Below are 25,221 nucleotides of genomic sequence, written 5' to 3' on the forward strand. Positions count from 1 at the left end.
GAGAACTTGGTAAGGCTCCTGTCAGTAAAACTCACAAAAGTGTGGTGGTCTCCTAAGAATGGGCACCCTGGAACTTTTAACTCTCAAACTTGTCTTAGGCTGAGCCTCCAACAATATGTCAATTACAATTCTTCTTACTCAGTACTGGTTCCAGCAAAAGTTTCTACTTCTGGGCGTCTGTTCTGGGGTGCTGTCACTCTGTGTATCTGCTTGCCTGTCTCTCTCAATTTGGGGGCAGCAGTTTTACCTTCAGTCTCCATTCTCTGATGGATCTGAGGAGACTTGTTGATTTTCTTTGTTCAGCCTTTTTGCTTGTTGTGAGGAAAACTTTCAAACTCCTTATAGGCCAGACCAGACTTTAAAAAAAAGTTGATTTTGTTTTTGTTTTTTTTTTTACTATTGAGTTTTGAGAGTTTACATATTCTAGATCCTACTACTTTGTCAAATATGTGCCTTGCAAACATTTTCTCCCAGGGTAGAGCTTCACATCCTCTTCACATGTTCTTTCAGAGCAAAAGTTTTTAATTCTGCTGAGGTCCAATTTGTTTTATTTTATTTTTATGAGGTCCAATGTTTTCCTTTTATAGATCATGCTTTTAATGTCAAATCTAAGAAGTTTATGCCTACATCTAGATCCTAAAGATCTTCACCTGTTATTTTTACTAAAGGTTTTATGGTTTAAAATTGACATTTAACTCCACGATCCATTTTGAATTTTTTGTACAACATGTGAAATTTAGGTTGTTGTATTTTTTGCCTTTAGATGTCCAGATGCACCAGCACTGTTTGTAGAAAAGGCGACCTGATCTCTATTCCAGTTGACCATATTTGTGTAGGTCACTCTATTCCACTGACCTATTTGTCTGTCTTTCCAATACCATACCGTCTTGATTGCTGTAGTTTTACAGGAAGTCTTAATATTGGATAGAGAGATCCCTCTCACTTCATGATTGTCAAAATTGTTTCAGCTATTCTATGGCCTGTGCCTTTACATGTATTTTGTAAAGAATAAGTCTGTCTGTCTACAACAGTCCTTTCTGGGATTTTGGCTGGGATTGCATTAAGCCTATGTATCAATTTGGGAAGAGATGACATTTTACTATGTTGACTCTTCCACTCCATGCATCTCTCTCCATTTACTTAGGTCTTATTTCTTTCATCAGAATTTTGTCAACATTTCGTAATTTTCAGAATACATATCTAATGCATGTTTCATTACATTTGTATTAAAGTGTTTAAGTTTATTGAGTGATTATAAATGGTATTGTTTTTAACTTTAGTTTCTGCATATTTAAAGCATATACAAGTGTAAAGGATTTCTGTGTGTTGACCTTGTATCTTGTGACCCTGCTAAATTCAGTTATTACTTGTAGGAGATTTTTTTTTTTTTCCGTAGATTCCTTGGAATTTTCTATGTGGACAATCACATCATCTGCAAATAGTTTTATTTCGTCTTTTTCAATCTGGGTATCTTTATTTATTTATTTTTTTTTTAAGGTTTATTGATTTATTTGGTGGGGGAGAAGAGAGAGAGAGTGTGTGAGGAGGAGAGAGAGGGAGAGAAAGAATCCCATGCAGGCTTTACATTGTCACGGCAGATACCAACGCAAGGCTCAATCTCACAAACTGTGAGTCAATGATCTGAACCGAAATCAAGAGTCAGGATGTTTAACCAATGGAGTCACCCAGGTGCCCCAGGGTATCTTTTTAAATTTTTTCTTGCCCTATCCCAGTGGCTATACCTTCTAGTAGTATAAGAGTAGTAAGAACAGACATCCTTGCTTTGTTCCCAATCTTAGGAATAAGTAAGTACTCTTCCATCATGAAGCATGATAGCTGTAGACTTTTTGTAGATGTGGAGATAATTTCCTTCTAATTTGTTGAATTTCAAAAATCACAAATGGGAGTCAAATTTTGTCAAATGTTTTTGTCTTAATTGATATATTGTGATTCTCCATCTTTAGCTTTTCATAGGGAACACTGACTGATTTTCAAATGTTAAACGATCCCGCATACTTGGAAAATAATTCTACGTGGTCATATCACATAATTCTTTTTATTCACTGTTTTTGGCTTGTTAATATTTTTGTTTTTTGGCATTTAAGTTCATAAGAGACATTAATTGGCAATTTTGTTTTTGTACTGGCTTCTTTTGGTTTCCTTATCAGGGTAATACTGGCCTCATAAATGAATTGCAAGTGCTCCCTTCTATTTTCTGGAAAACATTGTATGTAAATTGGTGTTAATTTTTCTTTAAATGTTTGTTAGACTTCTCCAGTGAAACCATTTAGGCCTAGAGATTTTTCTTTATTAGCTTGTGTGTATGTATTTATTATTATTTTCAGGTGTTTTTAAATTGTGAATTCAACTTATTTAAAGGCTATAGGAATGGTCAGATTTTTTTTTTATCTTGGTTGAAGCTTGGTAATTTGTGTTTTTTGAGGGATTTTCTCATCTCTTTTAAATTGTCAAATTTATGAATGTAAAAATTATTCAGAGTATTCTTTTATTATCCTCTTAATACTGTAGAATCTATGATGATAACCTGTTTTTGTTCTGATAGTGGTGATTTATGTTTTTTTTTCATTTTTTTTGCCATCAGTCTCAGTAGAGGTTTATATACTTTATTTATTTATTTTTAATGTTTATTTACTTTTGAGAGAGAGTGCAAGCAGGGGAGGGGCAGACAGAGAGGGAGACAGAATCCGAAGCAGGTTCCAGGCTCTGAGCTATCAGCACAGAGCCCTACGTGGGGCTTGAACTCACCAACTGTGAGATCATGACCTGAGCTGAAGTTGGGCGCTTAACCGACTGAGCCACCCAGGTGCCCCTATACTTTATTTTTTAAATGAACTTGTTGTTTCCATTTTCTCTATTGTTTTCCTATATTCAATTTTATAGGTTTCTATTCTAATCCTTCTCACTTCCTTTCTTCTGCTTGCTCTTCTTTTTCTAGTTTCTTGAAAAAGTTAGCTTATTGATTTAAGATCTTTCCTTTTATGATGTAAGCATTCAATGTTATACATTTTTCTCAACACTGTTAGCAGTATCCCAACTATTTTGACAGGTATTTTCATTTAGTTGTACGATTTAGAAAAATTTCCTTTAAAACGTCCTCGTTGACCAATAGATTATTTAGAAGTGTGTTTTTTGGCTTCCAAGTATTTGAAGATTTTCCTGTTATCTTTGTTATCGATTTCTAGTTTGACTGCATTGTGCTCAGAAAACATATGCAACATAATTTTAATTCTTTTAAAATGTTAATGTTTTATGGTTCAGGCCATGGTCTGTTCTATGTTCCATGGGCAATTGAAGAGAATGTGTATCTTGCTATCTTTGGGTGAAATGTCCTATAATTGCCAATATTAAGCTTTCAGTTTATGGCATTCATGAGTTTTATATCATTGGTGGTGTTCTGTCTAGTTGCTTTATCAACTAGTGAGAGAGGAGCATTAAAGTCTTCAACTGTAATTGTGGTTTTGTTTATTTCTGTTTTCAGTTTTGTCAGTTTTTGTTTTATATATTTTGAAGCTTTGTTGTTTGTGCATACACATTTTAGGCCTGTGATGTCTTCTTGGCGGACTGAGCCCTTTATTGTTATAGAATGTCCTTGTCGCTGGCAATTTTCTTTGCTCTCGAGTCCACCTTATCCAATTTTAATACTTTTTTTTTTTTTTTTTTTAACATGTTTTATTTATTTTTGGGACAGAGAGAGACAGAGCATGAACGGGGGAGGGGCAGAGAGAGAGGGAGACACAGAATCGGAAACAGGCTCCAGGCTCCGAGCCATCAGCCCAGAGCCTGACGCGGGGCTCGAACTCACGGACCGCGAGATCGTGACCTGGTTGAAGTCGGACGCTTAACCGACTGCGCCACCCAGGCGCCCCCAATTTTAATACTTTTGATCAATGTTTCTTTTGATCAATGTTTGCATGGTATATCTTTTTTATCCTTTTACTTTCAACCTACATAGGTCATTAAATTTTGAAGTAAATTTCCTGTAGATAGGATATAGTTAGGTAGTTTTTTGTTTTGTTTTAAATCCACTCTGTCAGTCTTTGTCTTTTGATTAGTCTATGTAGATTATTTGTGATTAAGGCAATTCTTGATATGTTAGACCTAAAGTATGCCATTTTATTTGTTTTCTTTTCTTTTTTTCTTTTTACTCTGGTTCTTGTTCCTCTTTTTATTTACCTTACTGTGGGTTAACCATTTTTTTTTTAGGATTCCACCATGATTTACTTACCGTGTTTTAGAGAGATAGACTCTCCAAATATATAGTTTCTATAGTTGCTCTAAGTATTAAAATATACATATATATCATATCTCATTTCACTAGTCAACATTCTACCACTTCGAGGGAAATATGAGAACTCCATTTCCATTTAGCTCTCTTTATTTTTCCCACTTTTAAATATCATTGTCTTGAGTATCTTTTTTTTTTGTTAATAAAGTTTACTTATTTTGAGAGAGTGCATGTGCATGCAAGTGGGGGAGGGGCAAAGAGACAGGGAGAGAGAATCCCAAAGCAGGTTCTGCTCTGTCAGCAGAGCCCAACATGGGATCTGACCTGAGCTGAAATTAAGAGTGAGATGCTTAACCAACTAAGCCACCCAGGTGCCCCTGTCCTGAGTATCAAATGATGCTACAATTTTTGTTTCAAGGACTAAATATGATTTATAAAACTCATGAGACTAGTCTATCAAGTACTCTCACTCCTGCTGTCTGCTGTCCTTTTTTCCTTCCTACTGCTCCCAATTTCCTCCTTTTATTACTTTTTGTTTAAAGAACTTGCTTTAGCCAATCTTTAATGGGTATACCGGTTAGTGATAAATTCTTAAGTTTCCTTTCATCTGAGAATGTCCTTATTTACCCTTAATTCATGAAAGACAGTTTCACTGCATACGAAATTCTGGGTTAACAGTTCTTTTCTTTCAACACTTGAAAATTCATGTGCCACTTTCTTTTGGTCTTTGTGGTTTCAAATGATTAATCTGAAAATTAGTGTTCCCGTATAGGTAAGATGTCATTTCTGTCTGCTTTCAAGACCTTTTTTTGTCTTTAGTTTCTAAACATTTAATTAAGACATATAGTTTTGCTTTATCTAGTTTGGGTCTTATTCAGCTTCTGGAATGTGCAGATTGGTCTTTCACCAAATTTGGGCTGTTGTCAGTCACCATTTCCCTGAATGACTGTTTCAGCCTTTTGGAGTTCTTTTTGGAACTCCAAAGATACAAATGTTGGATGTTTTGGATGTTATTACTCACAGGTCCTGGCCTATATTCAGGAGTTGTGGGTCCATGGGCCACTTAATTTTTAGACTCTCTGGTGTCATTGTGATCTGTTCTCAGCCAGAGAAGCCTCTCAGTCCTACAGGCCTTAGATTCCCCTGGCTTGGTGCTTTTCATGGTAGAGGCCTCCTGACCATGCCATCTGGCTGTCTTGGTGTCTTGGCTGGGGGAGGGGAGTCTTATGCCTGCTGGGCATCAGTTTTTCTTTTTTAAAGTTTACTTATCTATTTTGAGAAAAGGAGAGCTAGCGAGCTGGGAACGGAGAGAGAGAGAGAGAGAGAGAGAGAGAGAGAGAGAGAGAGAGAGAGAAAGAGAGAGAGAGAGAGAGATGTTTCCCAGGCCGAGCTGCCTGTTCTGACTGGGTTCCTTTTTCTGTTGTTGCCTGGCCATTCTGGTATCTCCCAGTGGGGAAGAGGGATTTCAGGCCTAGTAGGAAAGGATAACTCTCGCCACGGCCACTTGTTAGCAGGGCATTCATCTATTCCACTTGCGGGTGGTGTCTGGCTTACCTGAAGGTGTCAGAGGGACTCTGGATTGATCATGGGGGAAATGCACACATCTGGGCTGTCTTCTGTTGCCAGGCTGAGAAAGGTAGGCTTTGGTCGCCTTTTTCTATGGGGTAAGGGGATGTAAGATGCTCAATTACTGTGCTGTTTCTCTAGCCCTAGGTTTCTGAACCAATTCACCTTCCCCTTACCACCATTTAGAGTTCTCCTTTGGTAGTCTTTTGTATTATTTCCAGGGTTGGTAGTTGTATTTAGTGGGGAGAAGTAGGGAGACACAAGTCGACACCATTTTCTCTGGAACAAATTTTCAGCTCAATAATTTTTACATTTGTCATAGTTTTCTGAATTAGTCCCAATACTGGGTTATTATTTTTTTTATATTAGATATATCTAGCTGTTTCCTTAACTTTAAATAGAGTTTGGATTGGTCCTCATGCCTATAACTTTTGTCTGCTTTATTACAGAAGAAGTTTTTCTTTTTTTAAGTTTACTTATCTATTTTGAGAAAAGGAGAGCTAGCGAGCTGGGAAGGGGCAGAGAAGGGGGGGGGGGGGCGGGCAGAGAATGAATCCCAAGCAGGCTTCATGCTGTAAGTACAGAGCCTGATGTGGGCCTCTCTCTCACAAACTATGAGATCGTGACCTGAGCCGAAATCAAGAATTGGATGCCCAACAGACCGAGCCACCCAGATGCCCCTGTTGTGGAAGAAGTTTTATTACCATCCCAATTTTAAGGTGAAAAGGTGAGAAAAAAGAGCCCACAGTCAGGCTGATGCTCTAGCTGAATGTACCCACCATACAGGACTACTGTGAGCATTAAATGAAACAATACATAGGATGTATTGATTATCAGTTGCATGCAGGCAACGGTAAGTGCCCAGTGAATATTACTATTAGCTTTCTTCTACACAGCCTAATTTCTTCCTTAGTTGTTTAAAGTTCCTGTCTCTAGGGACTAGAAGAGTACCTGGTAATAACAATTAAACTACCTGAATAGCATTAAATCATTTATGACACCCTCCACTCCCCGCAAGCCTCACTCTTCCCCCTTTTCCAATTTTCTCTGAACTCCTTGTGACTTCAGTTTCTTGCTTTAATTAATGAGCTCATCCACAGCTTTCCTCCTCCTCTCTCCATTTACTGTACCTTCAATAAGTTAGCTTCTCTGTATTCACGTATTTTGATGATTCAGCTTCTCAGTCATCTCATTTTTTTTTTAAATTTAAATTCAAGTTAGTTAACATATAGTGGAATGTTGGTTTCAGGAGAATTTAGTTATTCATCACTTACATATAACACCCGCTCATCCCAACAAGTGCCCTCTTTAATGCCCATCACCCACTTATCCCACCCACCCCACCCAACACCCCTCCAGCAACCCTCAGTGTGTTCTCTGTGTTTAAGAGTCTCTTATGGTTTGCCTCCCTCTCTGTTTTTATCTTCTTTTATTTTTCAGTCATCTCATTCTTGAACAGAGATATAAAATGTTTCTTTTCATCCTGAAAATTTTAGGCGGTAGCAATCACAGCCCCTGTGACCTGGCAGAGTATTTCTTTATACCATCCATGTTACTTGCTCAAAAATGGGTCTATTTCATAAGTTCAGGTTTTTGGCCAATGTATTCACTCTTCAAAGCAGATCAAGAAGCTGCCAGAAGTTCTGAATTTGATTCCAAGTTACTGTAATTTAGAATCAAGCCTATACGTAAATAATATTTAAATCCCTCCCTTCGTGTCTGCACCTTAATACTGCCATGTGAAATAAAATCAAACTCCAGAAAATGTATTTACTTTGCCCTCACAAATTAAATAGGCTGGAAAACGACCCTGAATTATCTACATACATATGTACGCTCTAGTGAACACACACTCTATGAAGTTAGGGACAATATGCATCTAATACCTCCCTCTGTACATGTCTCTTTGAGACTTCACAACACAATTTTCCAAATTATACATCTTCTGCCAATTCTACCATACATCTGACATTATGGAGACTGGAAACTCAAGGAGCTCACTGGATTTTAAAAACCCCACAAACATTGGGGCGCCTGGGTGGCTCAGTCGGTTGGGCGGCCGACTTCGGCTCAGGTCATGATCTCGCGGTCCGTGAGGGCTGTGAGTTCGAGCCCCGCGTCGGGCTCTGTGCTGACAGCTCAGAGCCTGGAGCCTGTTTCAGATTCTGTGTCTCCCTCTCTCTGACCCTCCCCTGTTCATGCTCTGTCTCTCTCTGTCTCAGAAATAAATGTTAAAAAAAAAAATTAAAAAAAAAACCCCACAAACAATAAAGATGAAGGATTTATACTCACAGGTGGCTCAGAAAATGAGTAGGACTCATACTTGGGGTAGACAGCACAGAACTCAAGAGAACTCTTCCTTTCAGCAGGAAACTTAGCTTATGAGATATCCTGATAACCAGAATAGATATTAAAAGAAAGTTAACATCTTACCTAACTTTATTATTCCATTTTTTCTTTGTATTGATCTATGCAGTTTACAAAGACTTCCTCTCAAGCCATTAAAACATGACAAGGTAGGAAAATATCAGTAAAACACTTACTACCATAATTATGATTAAGATACATAATATTCTTAAGAGTTTCTTTTCAACAGACAGAATATGCCAGTAGTTCAAGGATACATTAGATCCTTTCAAATTCAATGTCATGCCATGAAAAGTAGAAAAACACAATGTGAGATAATTCCTTGAATCCAGTTTTCAGTCGACTGAACTCTTTTTTAAAAGCAAAATTATCTGTATTTCTGTAAAATTTAGAGAGAAATTAACATCATTGTCTCTGTACACAACCCAGATATAATCAGTGCCATTTCCAACTGGAGTTGGTAGGTAGTCTTCAGGGTTCCATCAGGGCAAATCACTTTTTCTGGACTAAGGTAGTTTATATTTTTGAATCTCTTTGAAGTGGTGGCTGAACTTGCACAGAGTGAACCCCAATGAATTCTGAGAAGGGAAACATACAGCAGTCATGAGAGACCGGTAGCATTTAGTAAGTTTACATGACTTTATAAGTTCTGATGTCTTGGGGTACCTGAATCCAGACATCTTGGATTGTCTGGATGTGTCTGGGGTCAACTGGGTACTCGGGGCAGAATGGTTCAAATTTGGGTAAGAAGATCTACAATCGATCAAATTGAATTAATGGTTCTTTTGATATGAGAACATAGACCATATCTGATTCCAGGAGCAAAATTAAAACACAATCTCTAAGAAAATGAAGATGATGTGTCTAAAGCAGGACTTATTTGGTAAATGATAAGATTAGGAAAACATAAAAGAAAAAAAAAAAACACCCTCTTTTTCTAGAAAGACTGACCATAGTCTATGACTAAAAGTTCAAAGTTCCAATTCAATATTAAGTACATTTTATAAAATTTCCAAGCTTAAGCAGAAGTTGGGTTCATTAACAATTCTACAAAGGGCAATATTGCTCTGGAGGGACTGTTAACTCTACAGCATGTATATTTTTTATTATTTAATAGACAGCATGGACTTCATACATATCCATTATCAGTGCCTTGAAAACCAAACAACTTTAAAAGTTAGCAGCAGTTTCTGCAAGTACAAAAATACACATTTATTACATTACATATGGTAGTAAAATTTGTCAAGATATATTATACAAACTCAAAGCATTTTAGATAAAGCATCAGTCTAATATATTATAGATTGACAGAGTATAATAAAATGACATGTAGTCTGTCTTCAAATCATACAATATAATACTTTACAGCAATATTAACAAACTATTCACATGAAATATTACAGGAGTATCTAAGGGAACACAGCGAATAGGAATAGTTATTGAAAACCTCAGCATCTATTTTCTTCTATGCTTCAAATTGGGTAGATAATTTTCTACCCACCCATATGAAAGAAAAAAGGACAGAGCTATTATTTTGTAAGTGGAGAAACAATTTCTTCCAGAAAGACACTCCAAGCTGTAAGAATGTCATTCACATCTTGCAGTTCCAACAGTAGTAAGCCCTAAGGGTAAGGGAAATGAATCCCTATTGCCTTTAGATATTATACCACAAAAGATGCATATGGACACTCAGGAGTCTAAATACAGGAGTGGCTGTTTATAAGGTACAATCTACTTCACATCTGTGACTGAGATGGCCAGTGTCATGAAGGAGCTCTTTGGAAACAGAGTTCTGAAAGTTAATTACAATGCTTAGGGCCAACACGGGCCATGTCCCACAGAGGTAGGCAGCACTTACAGCTAATACTGAAAGGACTTCTACTTTACAGAAAACATTATTATTTTTTTTTCTATAACTGAAAAAGGAAACCTTTAGGACAACAGGGAAAGAACATTTGACATGAAAGTTTCCTAGTGGCTAAGAAAAATAATTGGGGATAAGCTAGTTTGTGGGAGAAAGGTCCATCTGATGGTGAATTAGAGACTAAATGGGTTCTAAGCAACTTCTTGTAAGTAGCTGAAATGAAGGGAGATGCACATCCATTCCTGATTCTATCCTTTCATACTGGCTGGGAGGCCTAAGAATCCGTGGAGATAATCCAGGAGATGTACAGGTATGACCTTTAAGGTCAGAGAGGGGAGAAGCATTGATGGATGTGAGATAAACTAATGGGATGTAAACCATGAATCCTCTGGGACAAAAGTATATAAAACTTGTGGAGGTAAGAAAATCCAAAGCCAATGACTGTCTGAGAGGAAGGCCTGACTGCTACTTTGGTGGGGATTCCATTCTGTGACTCTTTGTAAACTGCCAACTTTAAAACCGCTCTCTCAACTGCCAGTGGCCGTCAGAAAGGGGATGATTTACCAGTAATTGTTTCTGGCTGCTAATCAAAGAGGCAGGGCTGTGGAAAAACACCACCCAGCACAGCAAAGAGGAGCCTTCATCGAGTGCATGCTGGCAGCAGCTTCGTGTGGCCCTCTTTGCCTCACTAGGATAGCGGATGAGGTCAGGAGGTCGCCTCCTAATAGGAAAAGTTGCATTTCTGGAGAATGTTCCTAGCACTGGCATCTTTAAAAAGGACCCTGAAACAAGCAACCATTTCCTTCTTCCTCCTCACAGCCCTGTGTCCTGGAGCTTTGGAAGAACAGTGGAACACCAACAGAAAAACCAACCAACACAACCAACAAATAAACTATCATACTCATGGCTCTTGGATATTCTAGTTTATTCCATTCTAGCTGCATCAATGGGCTGACTCCTGGAGTCTTCCTGTGATGGCACGTGACTAGAGAATGTCACAGAAGTGGCTAGTGGCTTGCATTCAGGGAAACGTTTCACATGATTTCCTTCATTACTGGACATACTTTCTTTTTTTTTTAATACTTTGATTAGTGGCCTTTTCTTGCTTAGTTATTAAACATATTCCACGGAACACGGACGTTTCTCTGCACCCTCCCCGTTTCCACAGTCCTTATTCTTCACTTATGATATCCTGGCCTCAGGATATGAATCTCACTCAACACGTAGGCCATATTCTCCCTACAGAAGATGTTTTCTCTGGCCCCCTGCTAGTTATCTCTAAAAACACATGATAGGACCAATCCCATGCTCTAATAAGGAAAAGCCTCCCAAACAGGAGCTGAAATTTGTTAGTCTAAACTTTTTGCCAAATAGTCTCAGTGAAGAGAATTCTTTTGTTGTCCTAAGTGTTAGCAATGATTATCCTTATGCTACCCATCCCACGTATTTTATACAAAGGGGTCATAGTACTCTTGTCTTTATGTCATTATTAGCCCAGTTTCTGCTCTTGTACATATCACGTTCTAACTATGGTTAAACGTCTTTGGTTAAATGCTGGTCCCCAATATCACAAACCACTGTAGGCCCCGAGTCTGGGCTGGGTGCATCATCCACAGTCAAAGAGCTGGGTGAGGATCTCTTACAAGGCAGAGTACCAGGAGAGCGCTGCTCACTGCTCTCTCCTTCCTTGTGTGACTTCACACAAAGCTTGAGTCCATCCTCCACCAGGCTGAATGGAGAGCTACAGTGCTTCTCTGAGTCCTGGCTGGGGTACGAGCTATACCACTGGGCTGTCTGCACAGCTCCAAGTCCTTCCGCTGCCCTTTGGGGCATGTCTTCCTGTGTCTCTTGCAGTGGGCTGGCTTCTGAAATACCAGAAGCATAGGGAGGTGGCTCCATGGGTCCTTTTAGAGAACTTACTTTCTTCTCCTCTGGTCTGGACGCCCTTGCCTTCTTTTTGAGGGACCAGTTTTTCAAACTGGCCACACCATTTCTCAACCATGTGCTTGGGTGAAGAGTTACAGAATGTATTTGTGAGTGCCACTCTACAACATCCTTTTTCGTATACGCCAGGCGGCTGCTGGCCTGCCCTGACGAGGGACCAGGAGTTGCAGAAATGAGGCTGGAATTGCTAAAATCAGAAGCAAGCTCTTCCTGTTTTCTTGGAGCTTGAAAAGTGCAATCTATTGGAGAGGAAGTTTCAGTGGGGGTAAACACAGAGTGTTCCGAAATCTGAGAAAAAGCGCTGTCTTGGGAGCTCACTGACGAGCCAGAGGGGGAAGTGCCTGGGGAGGACAAGCTGGAGTAGCTGGTCCGCGGGCAAACATTTAGTCTTGGGGGCAAGCCCTTCTCGGTGTTCCTGTTTGTGCTACTGCTCTTGCCCACCTCAATCCCCATCACCAAACTCTGGTTAATGAGCTTTTGCCCCTCCATTTGCAAAGACTTGTGCCGCTCCAGATAAGCTTCCTCTCCGTGCAGGAGACCGGCTCCGCAGCTGGTTTTATGCTGTTTCTTTGAATACATTCCCCTGAGATAGGTCAGTTTGCAGTGCTGGTCATCCATGCTGGGCTCCGAGCAGCGCCGGTGCCTCCGCGAGCTCTTGAGGGCATCCGCTGTGTGTGTCGGGGAGTATCCAGATGTGTCTGTGCCGAAGGGCTGGCTCCCGGGATGGTCCTGAGACGACATGTGACTGTAAGATGCCACAGAAATGGCCACTGGCTTGGATTTAGAAAAGAGTTTCACATGATTTCCTTCATTACCAGACAAGCTTTTCTTCTTAACATTTTTATTAGTGGCGTTTTTCTTGGTATCAGTGCCTGTGACTAAACTCTGTTTAAAACATGTCTTACCCTCTTCCTGGAGGGGTTGATTTTGCTTCAGATAATCCTCATCTTTTCGAGAGAGAATTGCATCACAGCTGGACTTGCGTAGCTTTTTCTGATAAAATTCCCTGAGATACGAAAGCTTAGAATCTAGATAATCGATGCTGGGCTCTGAGGAGCGTCGGTGTCGCCTCAGGCTTTTTGGAACCCCTGTGGCAGCTGTGGACAGGTAGCCAGGAGTGCTCAGGCCCGACGGGGCCCGGGCCTGATCCCGCAGTGGGACCTTTGCATACACTCCCGTGAGGTCCACCGGCTTGGGTTCAAGAGGCCGTTCCATTTGAATGTCTTCATCTTTAGAACGGTCTAAGTCAAAGTCGCTCAGGGTTAAGAGGCCTTCCACCTCAGGCTGGTCGAGGTCATAGTCACTGAGAGTTAACACAGAGTCCATGCTTCTGCTACCCTGACCAAGTTTCTTCACCAAGTCACTACAAGGAGCATCGACATCCTCATTTAGCTCATTTTCCAAGCTGTCATAGGAGGAGTCGTTCAGTTGGAAGCAAGAGATATCTGTCAAAAAAATCAAACTATAATTAACATTTTTACTTACCGAAATTGCATGCTGTGTTAAAAAAAGAAAAAAAAATCTATGTTAATTTAATTCTCCTTTCATATAGATTGTTCAAATTCGTACTCTCAAGAAAGAAAGGAACTTTCACTGTCTTCCCAGAATTAAAAAAAAATGTTGCATTATACTAAATTTAACTCAGTTCCTGAAGAAATAGGCTTTCTTAATTAAGATTTCCTCAAAGCAATGAGGACATGTTGTAATACCAAGAAATGGTAAAAAAGACAAAGGAATTCATGCCGGGTGTATCCAGGTTCAGGAGCTGCTTGCTGGTGAGTGCACACGATTTAGTCTCAGAGAAACCTTACTAAGCAAAACTCTTTACCATTCACTACTTTACCTAACCTTCACAACAACCATAGAGGTTAGATATTATGGTTATCTATATTTATAGTTGAAAATATTCATGTTCAGTGGCCTAGAATAACTGGTCAAAGATAACCTAACTAGTAATTCTGGAAGGTTGAATGGTTTCAAAATCGCCCCAGGCCCCACAGTGCTGGTTGTTTCTAAACTGCTGCTTGGCTGGAGTGTCTCTGGGCCGCTCGGAGGGAGGAGGGGGAAGAAGAGCAGGCCTGCCTCTCCCTGCTGGGCTTCTCATGCCAGTTTCAGCCACAGCAGTGGTACTGCAGACATTAGGGACCTTTGTAAAGATTTTTTAAAAGGGCAGAAACATACCAGATGATGCTTCTGAAAGTTTTGGACCTCATCTTACACATTGCTTAACCCCACCAGTGTTAACACTCAGGTGGTCCAGGGAGGAGCAGGGGCCTCCTTCCCTGAGCTGTGGCCCCAAGACAGCCACGGCCCCGGCAAACACTGTTCCAAGCACTCACAGTACCTGACGCATTCTCTTGAGCATCACACCTCACTGAAACCTCTCCTAAGAGGGAAGTGATTTCTTCTCCGAATATCCTACAGCAATTTTCAATCAGAAATTGGATAAGCAGAGAAACCTGCATGAAAAAGGACAAAAACAAAGTGCTGCTTTTCATATATAGCACATCTACTAGTCACATGTCACATATAAATCCTGATTTTGCCAAAAATGAAAAAGAATCCTGAGAAAAATTCATGTCTCCTTTAAAAGTATACAGAACAGTTCCCCCTAAAAGGCAATGATACTTACAAGACTAGTTTTGGCATAGAAATTATTTTTAATTGGTGGACTGAAGTCACCTGTTGCCTTAGCTCAGTGCTAACATACTTATACTAATGCTTGGTCTTTAAAATTAGGGTAACTTAAAACATTCTTCATAGGGCATTTGGGGTGAATAAATAAACTTCATTAAAATTCACAAAGTATCATTATTAGATAAAGACTTATGAAATGTATTTCCTATGTAAAAGGCAGTTGTCAGAAGTGTGGGAATTATGCATCCTCTGTGGGTTTCTTGTAAAGTAGAGAGACAGCTAGAGAACCCTTGCATTCTGCCTCACTAGTCTCTACCTAGGCATTTCCCTCCCTTAGGCTCCCTGGAGGAGCTTGGGGAAGAGGTAAGATTTTACTGGAGAGCTTTGCACCTCCACTGGGATGTACTGGAAACTTTCCTTAGCGTCCTTGCTCCAAGAGACAAGGAAAAGGAGCAGGCAGAATGTTGGGAGCAACGGGCATCAATATCCCTAAGCCCCATGTTAACTACCAGGCACTAGAGGAGTATGATTTGAGGTAACTGAACTAGGTAGTATCACTACCTCCATTTTTTAGATGAGGAAACTGGATCAATGTAATTAATTTCACCCAAGATTGTACATGTGGCAAGTGGTGGGGCTGAGGAATGAACCTTGGCTTATCTAAGTCCAAAGTCCTTTTTTCTATATTAAAATATATCAATTGCTTTCTTATGACTGTAAGGGTGAAGTCGGTCATGGCGTTTTTGCCTCCTTAAAGGGAAAAGAGAAGTAACCCAACTGCTATCACTTTTTTGCTTAAGAGATCACCTTTCTATAATCTACCAGGATAGGTAGGTAGGTATAAAACATAGGTATAAAACACTCAATGCACTCAAATTTCTAAGGAGGTGTATTTAAGTTATTTAAGAAAATGTGTTTCAGAATTAATACCCTGAATTTTAGGTTCGAGATGGGGACTCAATCCCCCAGGGCATAAATATGAGAAACCTCATTACCTTTTTTGTAAATTCATTTTCTAGTTCTGGGCTGCAGGAAGTAGGAGGCCACAGAATGCTTGGAGCTATACACACCGCTAAATTGAATGCAGTCATCTGATTGGACGAGGAACACTGCTCAATGTTGTGTAATATCCCAAAAAGATACCTTAGGAGAACAACATTGGCTCTCGGGAGCTGGTCTAATAGCCTAAAGACAGAAAAATGCACTCTTTAATAAAGACATTCCATAAGAAGCTTGCGTCGATAGGCAACCCTGGGTTTTCACAGGGTACCACGCAAAGCAAGAACCCGGTTCAGATACGTGGGGTTTCAGTTAACATCGCACATGCAAAGTAAGGGCTACCTGTACACAGAGAATGCGAATATGCCCTGGGGATTCATTTATTTATTCCATACACTGTCTTCACAACCCAGCGAAGATGTAAAAGAATGCAGAAAAACAGCTTGTAAAAAAAAATGCTGCCTGAAATATGTACCTGAAATTAGTACAATGTGTTTTAACTCAGGCAGATGCTGTAATGTTTCATGATATTCTCAACCAACCCCCCACCTCCCAAGAGCTTTTTGATGAAATTAAACACTTAAATTTTAGTGGTTCTTTATTTCCAAGTAGCAACACAGGAATGCAGTCCCTTGGTGAGAGCCTAAACCTTCACTACTAAGACTTTGAGATCCATCTGAGAGCTGACGCTCTGCTCCACCAGCTTCCAAGGCCAGATTTCGTCCCAAATATCTTTATCTCATTGGCATCACTTTCACATATATAAGTCAAGCTTATACTAGTACATTTCCTACTGTTTATATTTTGTAATTGATCAGGGATCTTAAGATTATCACTCACTGAAAATTATTTTTACTACTATCCGGTAAAGAGATGTATATGTTGATACTCATGGTTGTTTTTTTTCCCAACAGAAGTCTGAAACCTGGGAGAGAAAGTAAGGCGATCTGACTCCTGCTGCATAAAGAGCCCAGAGGCATTTCTTCAAGTGTGATGGACTGACACTGAGTATGGTTTTGTACAAATTATCAAAGATATTGAAATAAACCAGAAGATTGCTGAGTGTATTCAATGGAGAGTAAGGTATTGTCTAGCATAAGCTTCTGGGTTATCTGATTCCCCAGAGGCCCTATGCCTTTGAGCTATTTTATAATTCTGTAAATTCTAGATTACTGACAGCAATATACCTAACATTTGTCTACGGACTTGACAATTCTGTCTGGTGGCGAGACAAATGATTTATTTGCTTTCTCTTCACACTACAGTAGAAAAAGCCAGTTTTGCATTCATATGTAAATTCATTTCAGCATTTCTGATTCAACTACATAGGTGTGGTAGTCTGAAATCTTTGAACTGATGGTAACATCTTACTGGTTCTCTCATTAATTAAAGAGTTAAATAAAAATTTTCACATGTGTTCATTTTATATTTGTAGGAGTCTTTCTTGAAAAGAATTTTATTTTGTGTTTATTTTTTCAGAGAGAGAGAGAGAGAGAGAGAGAGAGAGACACAGAGTGCAAGTGGGGGGGCGGGGCAGAGACAGAGGGAGACACAGCATCTGAAGCAGGCTCCAGGCTGTGAGCTGTCAGCACAGAGCTTGATGCGGGGCTCGAACTCATGGAACGGACCATGAGATCATGACCTGAGCTGAAGTCAGATGCCCAACCAACAGAACCACCCAAGCGCCCGTATATTTGTAGGAGTCTTAATTTTACCGTTTTTTTTTTTTAAATCATCCTTTAACAGTTTGTAGAATATAAAATTTTAGACAATGGGCAACGAAGTAGAGAAGATGATCTTCAAGATCTCTGAATGGCTTTCACCAAACCATAATGGAAGCATAGAGATAGCATGTGTGATGTGGCTTTGATTTCTAGCATATCAGAAATTGTACTATGTTCTACTGATAGATGTCTATCAATAGCAGTAGATAGGTAATAATTCATATTTGAAAGCCGCTCAAGGAAAAAAAAACTGTACTAAACAAGCAAATGCAAATAAATGATTTTGGGATTCCTGGGTTTTCACAGAACTGGAGTACTGCATTTTGGACACTTCTTTCCTATTCCCTTATAAGGGCAGGAAGCGATCGGAATACCAGCTGTGAGTTCTGCCAGCAACCTCTCTTCGCAGGAGAAAAGACAATGCATTCTTTGTGATAAGACTAAGGCTGTGCAACTCCCTTTTTCTGTGACACTTTCAACAATTAACTGTCTCTCTCCAGTGCTCCCACAATACCTCTTTCACATTTCTCTTATAGCACCCATTATGCTACACTGTGATTCTTGGTTTACCTACCCACTCTACTAGACAGTGAGTTCCTTGAGGGGAGGGAATTTTCTCTGTGTGAATTCAGTTGCTGAATGAGATATACGAGGAGTTGTCTGGTTAGTTAAATATTTACCAAAATTAAGATCACAGATCGTAGATTGAGTCTACAGTATTATTGGTTTAATGGGTTTCAGCTCTATCAGATTCAGATACACAGGAGGTGTACAATGGTCAAGCATTCCATGTGACTAAGATTAGGGGAGAACAATAATAACAATGATAGCAGTTAGCATAAATCTGTTTTCAAACTGGCCCTCATGGATCTGACTTTGCTAGTCATCATTACTTGAATAGACAAGCTTATAAAATAGAAGTTATTTTTTAAGTATTTTTGAGACATGACCAAATTAGAAGAATTACCTTTGAATTGTATTTATTTTCTCTTCATCATTTCCTTGATCCATTACACAGACCCAATGATCATAGAGATCTGATGAAAAAATACTTCCTGGAATATTTCGCAGAAAATCCTTACACAGGAGGAAAAATAAATATTTTAAATCATTATTCTCATGCTAAATATGTACTGGGGAAATCAGAAAGCAAGTGTTTTGTTGAAAAGTTAAGTCCTCCCTTCTTTGGAATATACAGAGCTCTGTGCCCACTCTACTGTCGTGCACACGTAAGAAACACACGCTTTGATTTTTTCTAACAAAAAGCAGAGGCAAATTGGAGTCTGGACCGTAGTGGGAAAGATAAGGACAACCTGTTTGGGCTGAAATCGCCTTTGCATACATGTTAGCATGTGACAGGGGTCTGGCAAACCATCCCAAGTCCTTTTTTCCCTTCTCAAATCTCCAATTCCAAGAAATGCACTGACACATTTGTGAGGTTCAAAACGCCATAGTCCGTCATCCTATCGCTCTACACACATGTGCTCCTGTGTGCCAGGTGCTGTTCGAGGTGCTAGGGATAGAGAGGTGAAGAAAACAAAGCCCAGCTCCATCCAGAGGTACTTAAGAGTTTCCCCTGGCACTCCCTTCCCACATTTGGGGAGGAGGGGAGACAGCATGCCGGCCCAGGCCTGGCCGGGCTCTGGGAGCATGGGGCCGCACCCACATGCCTAGGGACACTAAGCATGTCCCTAGTACATCATCCTTTCTGGCCTTTGAGACTCCCATCTGCTGAGACTGCTGGCAGGGCTGGGTGTGGTGAAACCAGACTATAATGCGAGTAGGATATGACCAAAGGTATTTGTTGTTTGACTTTTGTTTATAAAAAGCTTAAAAATAAATTAAATTTGGTCCTGGTCCTATATTCATTTCTGTTCCCGGCCAACTCTCTCTGTTGCTTTTGGCATGGTATTAACAGGGCCAAGCTTGCAAAGTCTGATCTCTACCTCAGTAAACCTCAGGCAGAGAAAACTCAATTTCATGTCTCAGCACTGCACCCATGGTTGACGAGCCTCCTGCAAGCACCCGCTAACAACACAGAGAAGGTCAAAGTCAGCAACACAGCAATTTTAACTCTGCCTGCAAAACCAAGTCAGAAGCTTCACCCAAGTGCCTACAGAAGGCACACATGTTACTCACGTGCCACGTTTGTTATCACTGATAGGGAGGCTGTGGTATCTAATTGTTACACTTAGGGGATTAGGTGTGCATCTTCCCCAGGATGAGCTCCTCCAGGGCACGGATACACCCTCAACTTCTCCTTGGTGCACCGCAATGCCACACAGTCCCAGACAAAGTAGAGGTCATTACTGAACTGTTGCTAGTTTTCACATGGTCAAATATTGAAAAGGAATAAAGGAAGGCCAACTAACTGTACTTGAGATTCTAAGATAATTTAAAACACCCCTTTGTAGTGATGTTACCTATTATACATTTTTTAAAAAGTGGCTAACAAGTAGGAAGAGATTGCTTCAAAGTCTTTCTCTGTTCTATTACATCTTCCGTAGAAGTGCACCTGCATACGTGTAATTCAGATGTGTCATCACAGGACAGTTATCTCCTTTGGGGTAAAGCTACTGAATTTTCATAATTCCAAACTAATTTTAGTTGCTGCACCTACTTTAAAAGTCAGATTTAGAAGAGGCAAATTTTGTTATTTCAAAGTGGGGCAGTGACAATAGCTCTCTTTTTAAATCTCAGTGGAAAACATACTTATGATCTGTCTTGAAGAAAAACATCATTAAATCTTAAACCTACACTTGAAAGATAATAACTCGTAACATCTCAATGAACTCTGCACAGCTGGCATAACAAGTTACGAAATACGACCACCATCACAGCCGGGAAAGGATGTGAGAGCTGGTTCTGAATTACAATCACCAGCTCACAGCCCTCCAATGAGTCTCCTTCCCTCCAAGAGCAGAGCCCAGGTCATCAGCAGAACTCCCAAATTAATTTGAGATGAGATTTCTCTAGGATTAAAAGGGAACCCTTCCTCAAAGGTTCGAAGGATCAAAGTTACAGTGTCTCAAGCAATTTTCTTCCAATTACAGTTTAAAGAGTTAAGCTTGTATTTAAGCAAAGCCAGCGTAAGTAAAAAATAAAGGAAAACTTAAGTACCACTTCCAAATAGTCTTAAACACAAGAAACAAAACAAACCAAAAGTTGAAAAACTTTTGGCAAAAAGTATCTCCTTTCCTGCAACCACTTGGAAGAAATGAGAGTAAAACACAGTTATGTGATTATAAAACTTCAATTACTTGGAACCCATTTAACCAGATGTTTCAATCATTTGTCTTTTGCTTATTTTGGTACAAGTGTTATTTCTGCAATTGGAGATACAATTTGACTCCTCTAGAATCATATTTCTTGATAAAAGCCTCAAAAATTTAGCACAAAATTTTAAGTGTGGTGCTGTGAAGGAAGAACAGCATGGTAAGGAAAATTTTCTAAAACGTAGGCTTTAACCTCTTAAGAGATGGAAGAAAGCCAATTACATGGTTAAGAAAAAGAAAACTCCTTGTGCCTATCTACCCCGCACACATGCCTGGCTAAGCGCACCACACATACGTGTGTTGTATTTCAGGACTGAAGAGGCGTGACAAACTGTGCAAAGCACATGAGATGACCCTAGCTCCAGCTCTCCAGGTTTTGTGAGTGATGCTTTTTTGCAAAAGCCTACAGCAGGGGCTGAGAGCAGACACGGCTCATGTGCCGGGAAACACGTGACTGTTCCTAAAGTCATGAAGTAAGCAGCTGACCAGGAGGAGGGACAAGGAAGGGTCTTCCTCCCTGCTTGGTCTCTGGCCGGGGCCCCGCTGAGTTCCAGCCGGGCTGGGAGACGGGAGCCTGAGGCGGGGCTGCAGAGGCTGCCGCTGCTGCAGCTGAAGCCTCTGCTCCGAGCTGGTTCTGACTCTAGGTGTTCAAAAAATGTGAGGCGTTTTCAAGAATGTGGGGAGGAAAACATTCTAGAAGAGCTCTAACTCAGCTATGGATGTGAGTTAAGTAACCATGGGGTGAAGGCTAAGAACCATAACAAATGCCAAATGCGGTAAGGGTTTTATAAAAAACCCAGATGTCGGAGTCTTTCCTACTCCACTTTCACTTTAAAAAGGCACTAGGGGACAGGGGAAGCCTTGGTGATTGTAAAAGTGAATGGGATTTTCAGCGGTCTCGGAGAAATTTTTTGTTTTAGTTGTTCGACAGATGTTTATTATGATAAACTCTGCTTCAAAGTTTAATACAGGTTTCTTTTTGAAAATTTGCCTTTATTAGGAAGGTAATGAGACTGTGAAGAAATCATCATAATCAGGATGTTTATTTTGGTAAATATGCCACACGTATTTTGGTGATTTTTAATTTTATTATTTTTGGTATGGGGCAGCACAGTGATGGGGGGAGCGGGGTGGGGTGAGAAGACATACAAGCACCTCTGACACACCAAATCGCTGGCAGTGGCTTTTGAGGGCCAGTGTTGGCTTTGTGAAGTGTTTTTAACACTTCTTAGATTCTAAATCTATTACGGTTCTTTGCAGCTGGGAAAAATGTTGTCATGGGAGGAACCAGTCATGTTTCTCCAGAGCTATGGCAGGGGTAGATGAAGGGAGAACCTTTCGTACCTTTAAGACAGATGCTATCACAAAAATAGATTCACAGTCTAGGTGTACTTCAACTCCAGAATTCAGTTTCTCTTTTAACTCTCTGCAGGATTTCACATTGGCCGACTGTCGGAAGATACCTTTTGTGAGGGGTCCTTTTTGATTAAGAAAGAAAAGCATATCCTATAAGGAAGCAAAGGAAAAAACCAAAATGGCACTTCACACATACAAGCATGGGAACACATACCTGCCCTCTCTGGCTGCCAGCGGTGAGGATGTCCCAGGGGAAGAGTGGTGAAGGAGGAGCTGTAGAAGGACTCAATTGTTTGTTTTTTGGTATCTCTAAATCTTTTCCCTCTGTTTTTTCCTTGCTATATTCAGCATCTGAAATATTTTACTTCACTGACATTGTCTTTTCTTCAATGAACCAACAACAACCAGCCGCTTGAAAATCAAATTTCTCTGACTGCTTCAAGGTCCCTTGTAAACTTGTCTCTCTCTCCTTACCTCACTACCCTTTGCCCTTTATTCTCTAATTCGGACTCTTTCCCTGAATATGGAAATATCCTTGCCAGACTCATTCTCCACTCACTTGTCTTTCTTCCTTATTCTACTTCCTGTATTTACGTCATTCTTTTAAAATTCAGCTAAAAAGAAAAAAAAAAATCACCTTTTCCAGGAAGCTTTCCCCGCTCCACTGCATCATGATCAATGCTTCATTTTGCTTGCTTTCTAGCAAAGAAATTTCCTCTGCTTGCAGTGTAGGAAGGAGGGTGGGTGTTGGGGACAGGCAATTCATGGGACCAGAAACCTGTGTGACCTCTGGTAAACTTGAAGCTTTTATTTTGTTTAATTTGTAAAGCGGGGGCCAGGGTAGTGATACTAACTGCTAACTCTGCTGTGAGGCGTAAGCCCAAAAAGCGGCTAGAGATATGTATGGCATGTTACGAGTGCACAATACAGGGTAAGTGCTATGCATCTTGATAGTGGACACTCAACACAGCGTCCCTGCAGTGATCATTTCACAGAGCAAGGAGACAGGACAGACTCAGTGGTTTCATCTGACCCATTCTATTTCTGGAAGGCAACTAAATGCCAGAGGATGTATATGTGTAAACACCTGAAGCACAAATATGACACACGCCAGATTTTTAACAAGTACAAAAATGGGTAGTTTCTGTTTCTAGGGTGACTAAAGCAAACTTCCAGAACAACGCAGAGTTCAAGAAAGACCGTGAGAGAAATGTGAGGGTTAACGGGACTCTAGCGTGGACTCTGCCTACCGAGCGAACTGTGTTTAGGTGAGCAGACTTGTGTGGCTTTTTCCTGGAACCAGCAGCCGACACGCTCTCTCCCTATTATGTGTTCCTTATGATTCTGCAACAGCTTAATCAGACTTTATTCTATGAAGTAATAATATTCTCAGCCAAAGCCATGGGTGTCTATAATTTTTTTATTTAAGAACAGAGTTCCCTCCCAGAGCTCTCCTTTCCCATTAGTGTCACAGGCCAAAACTCACCAAGACAGGTTTGGGCAGATTGTCGTTCTCACAGATATTTGGCAGAGAAACTCCAAAGAGCTGCCCCGGCAGAGGGGATGTTGGTGACACGGGCAAGTTATCCAGATGAATGCTAGACCCCCGCCAAAAGGCCCAGTTTATGAGAGACCTTCTCCTTTTAAATGTCTTCTGTCCTGAATCTAAGGAAGAAGTGAGATTATGAGAAAAACTCTTTTATTCACTTAACCTTACTTTTATAGTTTCCAACTCATAGTATGTTCATTACTATGGTTCAAAGAGGAAAAAAAATGCTTACAGGTGTCCTTTGTTACTGATAATTCAATCAAAGAAATTTCACTGTAACATTTTATAAATTAAGGAAAAATCAAACATTTAGGTTATTCTCCATCCCAACTTTGGAACATCACTGGTCTGTTTACTTGAGCTTTGGCACTAGACCTTCAAAGACAAAGAAAAGCCTCCCTTATTGAAATATAACAACTTAAAGCAAAAATTGTTTCATATGTACACATATTATCCCATTTTAAAATGAGACCATGCACACAAAGAAGCTGAAGATTAAATCAAACCACAATTAAATGGTGAGAAACAGAAGGGAAGAGGAAGGAAAAGGAGAAGGGAGAAAATGAGAAGGGGAAGAAGGAAGAAGAGGAGGAGGATGGAGAAGAAGGAAAAAAACAAGAGTTGTCTTTATTCAGATGTTCTTTACACATAAATGATGCTTTATTACTTGATGCCCCTCTCTACAGCTAAAAACAAAGACAGGAAGCTAATGCTCTACATTCCCCCCACTTCTTTCCAACTGCAAAGACTTTTTCTAAGGTATCTTTTTAGTTCCTGACTTTAAAAAGCATATTTAAGGCAGCACAGATGGGTGCAAACTTGCGTGAGACTTGCCCTTGCCAAGGTGAAATTGATGATCTAATGGGGGAACAAGTCTGGTGGTGGTGGTGGGGGTGAGCAAGTATATTAATAAATAAAATCTCCTAAGGGAAGGACAAAGCACCAAAGGCATTCAGAAGAATGGTAAAGCACATCTACCCATTAAGAGGGAGGGAGTGATCCTGGAGGCATTTGCATTTGATTTGGATTTTGAATGAACAAAATTTCAACAAGAGCACCTGGCATCACGGCTCGCACCCTGTAAGTACTCAATAAATCATTCTCTAGCAGTAACTGAATTGAGAGATTTAGCCGGAAAGGGACAGCGTGAACAAAACAGGCAGAAGAAAGGTCGACAGTGAATCATGACTGTGAGGTCATAGCGCTAAAACATTTTTGATGTCATCTGTATCTAATTTTACCCTGAAAGTTGATGGATTTGCACACGATCTGATACATAAAAAGACAGCTCTCTAAGGCTCCTTTGGACCCCTCCACTGCGGTTCCCCAACCCCAGCACATTACACATTGGTAACAATGATAAACTCTAGATGAAATTTTAAAATACGATAGCCTACCTAAAGGCAGGAAACAGTGACCAGAAGACAGTGGGTAAGTAAAAGTGTGACGCTTACAAGAGGGGATGGCACAAGACAGCTCTCCCATGTGCACAGCTTTTAGCCTGAGGACAGGCTCCAGGGCGGTAGGGTCACTGAAATCTGTGGAAACCTGCACTCTCGCTGGCTGGAAGAGCTACAGAATGGAGATGGGGGGAACCACAGCAGCTGGAGAGTGTGTGTGTTTGGGGAATCCCAGAAAGGAGAAAAATGAAGAGTGGGAGCCCCAAATATCGTGTCTACGTTCTGCCCTAATCT

General features: G+C 40.3%; 1 protein-coding gene across 6 annotated transcripts in view; it reads right to left on the reverse strand.

Annotated features, from left to right (window-relative positions):
* Nucleotides 1-9,258: 9,258 nt before the first annotated feature.
* The window catches only part of ARHGAP20 (Rho GTPase activating protein 20), a 127,482-nt gene continuing 111,519 nt past the window's right edge, over nt 9,259-25,221 (reverse strand). For all 6 annotated transcript variants that reach the window (XM_042957409.1, XM_042957411.1, XM_042957413.1 and 3 more), the window contains 6 exons: nt 23,465-23,643; nt 21,967-22,128; nt 18,315-18,424; nt 15,620-15,809; nt 14,332-14,446; nt 9,259-13,432 (listed from right to left, as the gene is read on the reverse strand). In XM_042957409.1, the coding sequence (XP_042813343.1) occupies nt 11,577-13,432; nt 14,332-14,446; nt 15,620-15,809; nt 18,315-18,424; nt 21,967-22,128; nt 23,465-23,643 (2,612 nt within the window). In that variant the 3' untranslated portion in view covers nt 9,259-11,576. The remainder of the gene's footprint in view (nt 13,433-14,331; nt 14,447-15,619; nt 15,810-18,314; nt 18,425-21,966; nt 22,129-23,464; nt 23,644-25,221) is intronic.

This window comes from Panthera tigris, chromosome D1, assembly GCF_018350195.1.
Source record: "Panthera tigris isolate Pti1 chromosome D1, P.tigris_Pti1_mat1.1, whole genome shotgun sequence".
NCBI lineage: Eukaryota > Metazoa > Chordata > Mammalia > Carnivora > Felidae > Panthera > Panthera tigris.